We start from the raw sequence: 9755 nt of genomic DNA on the forward strand, positions 1-9755 counted from the left end.
TTGATATCACTCTTCATAAAAAAGATTCTCTTCACATTTACCTTGGCATGGACTGTTGTAGATCAGGGGCTAGTTTTTCAGATACAAGAAGTACTATGGCAAGTGTTGTTGAATCAGTTGGAAACATGACTACAGTGATATCAAATTCAACTTAAATGGACAGTTGCCAAGAAAGTCCACAACAATCATATTTGAATTAAAAAGAGGGAACTTATAAAAAGTGAAGGGATTGGTAGAAGTTGAGTGGAAAAATCAAGAGACTTTTCCACTGCAGAATGCTCAAGTATCAAGAATGATCAAGTATCTCCAGAATGCTTGGGGGTTATTCAATACCACAATAATTGAAGCTCAGCTAGAATGTATACCACAGATCAAGAAAGGTATCTTCCCTAAGTCCAACAGAATGCCAGAGTAGTTAACAAGAAAAACAAAGAAACCTATTAAAGTGAAAACTTCCTTCAGAAAATGTAAGTCTTGCCCAAATGAGAAGAATGAAAAGGAACACAAACTTCGGAAAGAGAAATACAAGGAGGTAATAAGGGTTGCAAAAAAGAACAAAAACAGAACTTGAAGAGCAAATCACTAAAAAAAACCCCACCCTTTGTTAAGTCTAACAATTAAAAAATCTTCAAATACATTAAAGCAGGAAACCAGTTAAGAAGGCAGCTGAATCACTGAATAAGGGAGTTAAAGCTGTGCTAGAGAAAGAAAAGCTAAATGAATTCTTTGTGTTTGTCTTCTATGCAGAAGATTGAAGGCAGAGAACTGTGCCTAAATTGACTTTTTCAAGAAAAGAGTCTGAAGAACTGAGGCAGACAGTGGCAACGTACGAAGCTCTGGTCTTCTTGAGAAATGAAAAAATTAACAAATCATCAGGGTCAAATGGTATCCATCCAAGAATTCTTAAGATTTCAAATGTTCTTAAATAACTCAAATATGAAATTGCTGAGCTTCTAAGAAAAATATGTACCTTCTCGCAAAGATCTGCTTCTATATCTCTGTTCCAGGTACACTGGTGGCTTTCTCCAAACTGGATGGACAATAAAGTCTTAAGTGTAAAGTACGTAATGCACACTGCAGCAAAAAATCCTAACTTCACAAATACACTGATTGGTTTGAGCTAGCAAGAACTGAGTAGGAATGATCTTGAGGTCACAGTGAAAATGTTGGTATAGGGTGCCACAGGTGTGGAAAAAGACAAATTTCATGCTAAAGATCATTGGGAAAAGAATCAAAAATAAAATTGCCAATATAATAATGTCTTTGTACAAACAAATCTAAAGTGTGACCACACTTAGAATACTGTGCATAGTTCTGGTTATCACATATCAAAAAGGATATTCTAGAGCTGGAAAAAGTGTACAAAAAAGCAATCAATATCATCAATGAGCTGAAACAATTCCCTATGAGGGCCTTGTGGGCCTTTTTATTTTTAAAAAAAGATAGAGAAGGTGAATAAGTGGGAATGTGATACAAGTTTATAAAACTATGCGAATTGTGGAGAAAGCAGAGAGAAGTTTATCTCCCTCTCATATAAAACTAGAACCCATAGTCATCCAAAGGAGCTAAATTCAGGACAGTCAAAATTAAATACTTCTTCACACACTGCATAGTTAAAATATGGAATTCACTGCTACAAGATATGATGATAGCCACCAATTTCAATGGTCTAAAAAAGACGTTAGAAAAATTCATACAGGATGTTATCAATGGAAATGATTCAAAATGACTATATGCTACCTCCAGAATCAGCCTCAACACCATTTGATAGTGAACAATAGGAGAGGTTTCTTGCCCTCAGGTCCTTCTTTTGGACTCCTCTGAGTATCTGGTTGGCCACTGCAGGAAATAGGATGCTGGAGTAGCTAGGCTTTGGTCTAATTCAGCAGGACTTTCTTAACTCTCATTGAAGCTAGTCAGCAAAGATGAACAGGTGAATGGGATCCAGGGATACCTATCCCATCACAAATAGGGTTTTATGTGCATGAATTATAGGAGTTATAGAATTACAGCAGTATAGCAGGACTATTAGTTCTATATAGTGAAATGGCTACCCATTATTTTCATTCAAACCAAATATGTACAGTATCAAATTTCTTAATGAACTCCAACTTAGCAATTGTACATTTCAGCCTAAATCTGAACTCTTTTCAGCATGCTAATATTGGCAATTCTAAGATTAGCAATGAACAAAAAAATTGAGACTGGTTTTTATTACAAATTTCCCCGCCAGTGATTTCTGAATGTTGGAAGGAGGGCCATATAAATGGGCTCACTCCTACTTTGTCATAGATTTTCCATCAACATTACTAATGATTAGTCAATACTTTCAGTATTAACCTTCTCCTGCAAAGAATTTACAACAATTTAGAAATCCATGGGAACTCATAGATTCTCAAACAACATCAAAGCAAGTTGGATCAAATTGAGCCATCAGAGAGAAAATACCCAACTACTTTTTCTGTAATCACAGATATTTCATTGTATTGAGAGCTTAGCTTCTCATTACCATATTCAATGTTTTTCCATCATATGCTGTTTTGGGATATCTGCCAATTGTACAATACATGTGCACTGATGTCACATTCAAAAGACATGGTTCATCAGAGCTTACCATCATCATGTCTTCAATGCTTTGCTGAAGTAAGGCTAAGATTCATACCAACTGCTTGTGAAAAGCCTATACTATACATCATCCCTGCCAATTGTGTACTTAAAGGAATGTTTGGGATTTCTTTTGTACACACTTCTAATTTTGACTCCAGTATATTAAAACATTCTAAAGCAACTGAGAAAAGATCAAAAAGCAGATTAAGTAACACTGCATCTTTATTTTATTTAGTACAGTTATATATTATCTCGCCTTTCTTCCAAAGAGCTCAAGATGGTATACATCACTCTCCCTTTCCTAACCTAACTTTCAAGATTAATGTGAGAAAAGAACATCGAAAGGTAGTAACTGAATCAATGTCAGTCAGTGAGCGGCTGAGTAACAATCTGAAGCTCAAAATCATCAATTCTAGGGCAACACTCTAACTACTTACTCCACATTGGTTATCATCCTACTAGTCAAGTAAAAATCTCAGATACAATTTTTACTTGTAAAACTCAAAGACATTTTAAAAAATCACATTGGACAATTTAAAAGTTTTTTTTTAATTTTAACTAATTTGCTGTCTCTGTACAGCAAAATTCCCTAATTAGTATAACACTTATGAGAGTCATTTGTCAATATATACAATTTTTTGTTTGAGTGCCCAGTATTACAAATTTTTTTTACCAAAGAGAGCACCTTCCAGTGCTCTGGAACTCTTTTCCCAGGGAAGCTAGACTAGCTCCCTCCTTGATGTGCTTTCGGAGGCAGGCAAAAACTTTTTTGTTTCAGCAGGCCTTTGACGAATAATCTGGGCTTCTGTCTGTGCTAAAGACTTTTAAAATTGCCATGTATTTTGAACATTTAAATGTTTTAACATTGGAATATATTTAATATATTTTAAACCTTGTATATTTCTATTCATACGTTTTAAAATGTATACATTTTTTAAATTTTGTAAGACCGCCTTGAAGCCCAGTATTGGGCAAAAGGTGGGATACAAATTCAGATACAAATATCTGAACCGCCCAGAGAGCTCCGGCTATTGGGCAGTATAGAAATGTAATAAATAAATAAAAACAACAACAACAACAACCTCCTGCCACCTCCCAATACTGGCATACAAAGGTCAGATCAAACATAAACAGTAATTCAGCACTCTTTTCTTTCGGCAATGTTGATATTTGAGAATGCATATACCCTACCACATCCATACCACAGAACTAAACAGGACTGTGGCAAAGCAGTTGTTGTAGCTAATGTCTCTCCAGAATTACCTTGAAGGAAGAGCAATACCAGGGAATTATTTCCTACAGGAGGTGTGAAAAGACTTTAGTTGAGCTGAGGAAAGAGTGCTGCTCCCTAATCTGGCCACCAAACTAAGCTGTCATTGCTGCATACAGTGACCAGAACACAAGCGGATTATTTGCCTGGAAGACAAGTCAATTAACTCATGGTAGCTTACCATGATGTGTGAACTGATTCACTGCTCTAGTTCACATGACCACGACAGCCCAAGACTTATTAGACTTGGCGGTTGCAGCGCCCCTGTATGCCAAATTGCCTATTTATTTATTTATTTATTTATTTATTTATTTATTTCATTTCTATACCGCCCAATAACCTAGCTAGTTCAAGCCCCTGCCACCATGGCTTCTTGTGTTGCTCAAACCTGGTGAAGGTGGCTTGTTGGGTTTGTATGACATCAGAAGCCATGCCCAGCCAGAGTATTTATGCTGTCTTAAGCCATGGTTTGCTGTTGGGTTATAGCCCTTATAACTCTGGATTCTTTGGAGAGAGACAAGTCAGTGTTCCCGGTTCAGATCTCATAACAAACAACCTACGGATGGTATGTCAACAGTTTGTTTAGCCACTCCTGTTTGCAGGATGAGGCAAGTAGGAGCAATCAGGCAGCATACATAAGCATACATCCAGATCCCTAATTTATCATTGTCTCTGAATGTGGCCATTGACTACAAGCAGTCTAAAGCTGAGACAGGCTGGAGCAAAAAAATGAGGGCGGCAGTTTTTGCCTCCCCCCCCCCCCAGGCTTTAGACATCAAACTAATTCTTTAAAATTATATCAAGTTATTTATCTGCTAATCACTAGTTACATTCAAATAGTCACATTTTGTGTTATCTGTGGTAATTATTCAAATGAGGAAATAATCTTTTAGCAGATACAATTTGAAAAGTCCTTACTTCCTTTTTCTTTCTTTCTTCCTCTTTTCTCTTCTTCTCCTCTCTAATTTGAGCCAAGCGTTGTTTCTTACGCTCCAACTCTGCCTTCAGCTCACTTTTGTCAGACATGATTAGAATCTGTCAATAATAATAATAATAATAATCAGTAATTACATGCAAACTTATATATACATAAATGTGTGAAGATATCACAAAATATAACTTCCTAGCATAAATAAGTTCTGATCCTATGAAATACTAGAACAGACCTTAAAAAACATGCATTTTGCACCTAAGTATCAGGTACCCAAATTCCGCATTACTGTTGTATACTAGTCATGCCCTTCAAGTCCAGAGACTTTATGCAAAAGCAGAATAGGAAGTATGAAAAAATGCAATATATGCTTCTATTCAAACAGTATTTTTGCAATAGAGATGCATCCCCATCTCCAAGAACACTCCTATCACAGCAAATTTCACATGAGAGCTAAACTTCAACCATATAGCAGGGTTGATAAAAATTAAAGTCTTTTTTAAAATAAATAAAAATTGGGATTTAAAAATAATAATTGATTTTTTATTTAAATTAGATTTTGAAATTTTCTGAAAACGAGTAGTAAAAAAAAGCCTAGGCCAAAGATATCATCATGAAAACACCCTCTAATAATATTCAATGACTATGTTAACAGCAGTTTATGGAGATGGGAGATAACCTGATCAGTTTTATTGTGCACTGCAGATGGTGTACAGAAGTGTGTGCTCTCCCTCTCCCTCTCTCTCTCTCCTTCTCAAGATCTTGCCTCTCTCTAAGTGAGAGAAAGTCAGTAACAGAGAATTTGGGGAGATGGAGTAGATCTGAACAAAGAGGAGGGGATAGGGGAGGGGAATAGAAAGTGAAACCAATAGTAAACAGAACATACTCATGCAGTCCTGACACCTGAGGAAACTTTTGCTGCATGTATCCTCCACTGCAGAAGGGAAATACCTAGCATGGCAGCAGGAGGTAAAAGAAACCCCATTTGGGAATATTTTGTTTCTATACACGCTGTAGTTGAAATTGCCTAGTTTATTTTTTAAAGAACCAGTGTGGTATAGCGGTTAGAGTGCTGGACTGGGAATCAGGAGATCTGGGTTGATGGGTGACTTTGGGCCAGTTACTGACTCTCAGTATCATCTACCTCACAGGGTTGTTGTGAGGATAAAATTACGATGTGAGGAGGAGGGGGATGTAAGCTACCTTGGGTTCCTTGGGTGAGAAAAAAGATGGGATATAAATGTAAGAATAATTATTGTTTTACATTTATTTAAAAATGGAAATAGTTAACCATTCAAAAATCTATATGCATGTTTTGCTAATGTTGTTGTTTGTTGAAGAAGGAAACTAACCAGAAGAATAAGCATCTTTATTAGTACAATTTAGAAGCCTGTTTGGTGGTGGTGATTCTGGCACATCATGACAAAATATCATGATTAATTGAACAGTTGGAGCTAGTTCATCTCCTGAATGACTTCATAAATTCATTCTGCTTTAGTATTAAAAAGACTAAATTATCATCCCATTTTTAATGTAAATTAATCTGAAAACAATTCAGAATTGTTTAGTGTGTACCTACCTTTTAATGAAACCTACATCCTGGAATATATATATTAAGGTTATATTAAACAACAATGTACTTTTACTAAATAATAATAGAATTTTCCTCACTAGTGTTTTAAACTGCGATTTAAATAATTAAAATTGAGTCTTCCAGAGAAATTTGTGAACCGGCCAGAGAGCTCCAGCTATTGGGTGGTATAGAAATGCAACAAATAAATAAATAAATTAAAGAATTGAATCGACCCTGCCGTATATTATAAGTAAAGTTCAGTTTGGTGCCAAGAAAGTAGCTGATACTTGTTAGGCAGAATGTCTCCAAAGAATCATTCTAGCAGAGATGCCATCCCTATTCTGCACAGAAACTCATATTGCAAAGTACCCAAAGTTACAAGTTGCAAATTCACCCCATCAAATCAAGGTGCAAATATATATTTCAATTTGAAGGACAGTAAAATTAAGATGTTAAACAACACTCCATTGAATTTATCAAGCTGAAGAATCACAGAGAATTACAAGAAATGGAAATAATGGGGCAAATGCCAGTAAGTTGCATTTCTACAAAGATACTTTGTGAAACTTGAACAGACATATTGTAGACAATAAGCTTAATATCCCTTAAATAACTGCTTTGCAAACTTAACTTCTAAAATGAGAGGTGCAGGGTTCAACCCTGCCTAGAATTAGATTGGTTGCTCTGGAAGCTCTTAGTCCTAACCATATTTACAGGCCTCTTTACTAGGAGTGGGAAATGCATTCTGATGAGCACTAAGTTCTTTAAGAAGTTTTGGGGCTAATGCCCGGATATACTGAGTCTTCTGTAGTGTTGCTTTTAATTCTAGACTGTAATGACTTCATTAAAATTACTGGCTCTTTCAGGTTTCCCAGTCTTGTTATAAAAAGCCACAACAACCTGTCACACATACCTGGATCAATGTAACCCCGTGGTTCCCAAAATGGGCAGTGGGATTGTATAGGGGGGCGCTAAGAGGCAAGGGAGTGGCAGGGGGGCGCTAAGAGGCAAAAGGGCGGCAGAAGGGCACTCGAGGTGGTCTTTTCCAAGAAGCGCCTCTCCAGAAGGTCTTAAAACCCAGGGATATTTTTATAGGAGAAGGTAGTTTGGTCCCAAGCCATATAGGGGAAGAATCCACACATGTATTAATACCATTTAAGAAGAGTTCTTTGAACGGTGAACTGAAAGAAGAGACTAATGAAGAGACATACCCTGCTTGGTGTGCCCCGCCCCGCCGGCTGCAAAACAGAGGTGTTCGCTCTCTTTTCCCTCCCTCCCTCTCTCCCTCCCTCGGCAAGCCTGCGGTGGGTGCTTCAGATTTTGAATAAATATTCAATTAATTGTTACTGTTTTGAATTTTATTGTTATTATCTTCCTTAGTGGGTCGTTGAAAACCGCTATTCTGAATAATTATTTTTATAGTGTAGGGTAGGGAGCACTGGGCATGAGTTTGTGGAACCAAGGGGGCAGTTACCTGAAAAAGTTTGGGAACCACTGATGTAACCCATTCCTATGTATGTTTACTCAGAAGCAAATTCCACTTCCATTCAAGAACGGAATAACTCCTGCATCACAACTGCCCAGGACTGCAGCCAAGTTAGACACAAGCACCCAAACCCAGTAATATCAGTGGGTTAAGCACACTTAGCTTGCATTGGACTGGGATGGTAGAGACGCAGAAACTATTATGGGCTACAATCCATTTCATCAGATGCAACATTATGCATCTGATGAAGTGGACTCTAGTTCACAAAAGGCTTATGCCATAGTAAGTTGAGGGGGAGAGAGAGAGATATGTTAATTTCTCATAAAGTAGAATGAAGTAGCATCTTTAGACTAATAGCTTAATTTAGGTTTTCTTTACAAGTTGGTAAAACGTACTTCATCAGTTGCAGTAATTTTATTTATTTGCAACATTTATATACCAGCCCAATATAATAGAATCTCTCAACAGTTCACACCAGTAATGGATAGAAGCAAGGTGGAATAGTCAATTTCAGGCAGGTAGACAGTGAACATTCCGCTTTCATTTAAGGAGCTATCTATAATATATGTATGGCATTAAGTACAGTCTGCAAAATTGGGAGATAACTACTAATTATATTTGTCTTTAACATGAATAAAACTAATAATCTTTGTTCAAAGTGAGACTGATACAATCACTTACATATGAGCTCCTGATTTGTTATTTCATGTTCTATTAAGCCCCCTTATTTAATTTTCTTTAAACCAGCTACCGTGAGGTCTGTGAATTTATGCCCAGGGAGATTAAAATTCTTATCAACAGGATTTCTAATATTTTTGACCTTTATAGCCACTCTTTGCCGTATGCTTATTTATCTAATACCCATATATATCCTTACTGCATAATATATTAGGTATACAACGTTAGTTGACATGCAGGGGTAAGTACCCCAGAAGTGACAGATTGCACCACCTGGAACACTAATTACATGGTTGCTGTCGAGGAAGGGTCATAGTTGGCACTCAGGTCTGTGGCAAGATCTGAGTCCCAGATCTGAATCAAGTGAGTCTCTTTGGTCTTCACTGAGTAGAAGTTTAGTGTTAGGGGGAGGGTTGCCTATAAGCAACCCTCCAATAAGCTCGTTAGTCTTAAACGTTTTTTTGTTTTCCTAAAACAGACGAATCTCGGTTACCCCTCTGGGAGCAAAGAGACAAGTCATGAGGGCAGAGAAGGCGCCCAAAGGCCAGGCCCACGGACTAGGATGCCGCCGCCCTAAAAAGAACAGGAAGACGCCGCGCGCGGGCGTCGTCCATACAAAAGCCCTCCCGCGCGCCCTAAACGGCCACCCCCTCCCCCTCCATGCCCAACCCTCCCTGAGGCCACACAGGCCAAGCGGGGCAGGTCTGAAGCCGCCCCAGGCCGGGTCTCCACGACGCGCCGCTCCTCGGTCGGGGAAAGCGGGTGGGGCTCACCCTGCCACCGGGTGCTGACCTGTCACGGGGCTTTTCTCCGTTCAAGCCGCTGCCGCCTCAGCCCTGGCACTTTGTTCGGAGACGCGCCTTCACAACAGCGTGAGGAGAATGGGGGGGAGGGGAACGGTGAGTGCTTGGAATAAGACGGAGACCAAAGAGAAATCCCTCAAGAGACAGCTCAGCATCGCCTGACGGAACGCGCATGCGCGGAAGTGACCCGCGGACTCAGTCATTCCTACGTGCTGAATGATTGGAGTGCGGAGAAAGGCGTCTGCGCACGGGGAGACGGGGGACTGTTTGCCGTGGTGTGTCACGCTGCCGACGGATATCCAGTTTCACCAGGACAGAGCTATTCTCCTCCCCCCTCTAATTTTCTATAAAAAAGCAGGGGGGAAACGGGGGAAACAAAAGAAACAGGCCCAGGCCGTTACACCTAT

The 9755-nt window shown here is 38.8% G+C and overlaps 1 protein-coding gene across 2 annotated transcripts in view; it reads right to left on the reverse strand.

Moving 5' to 3' along the window:
- Positions 1-9490, reverse strand: part of DYNC1I2 (dynein cytoplasmic 1 intermediate chain 2) — a 41852-nt gene extending 32362 nt beyond the window's left edge. The window contains exons 1-2 of one of the 2 annotated variants that reach the window (XM_063116384.1): positions 9319-9490; positions 4796-4912 (exon numbers count right to left, since the gene is read on the reverse strand). In XM_063116384.1, the coding sequence (XP_062972454.1) occupies positions 4796-4903 (108 nt within the window). In that variant the 5' untranslated portion in view covers positions 4904-4912; positions 9319-9490. The remainder of the gene's footprint in view (positions 1-4795; positions 4913-9318) is intronic. The other variant, XM_063116385.1, reaches the window with a different exon arrangement.
- Positions 9491-9755: the final 265 nt, after the last annotated feature.

This window comes from Elgaria multicarinata, chromosome 2 (genome assembly GCF_023053635.1).
Source record: "Elgaria multicarinata webbii isolate HBS135686 ecotype San Diego chromosome 2, rElgMul1.1.pri, whole genome shotgun sequence".
Taxonomy (NCBI): Eukaryota; Metazoa; Chordata; class Lepidosauria; order Squamata; family Anguidae; genus Elgaria; species Elgaria multicarinata.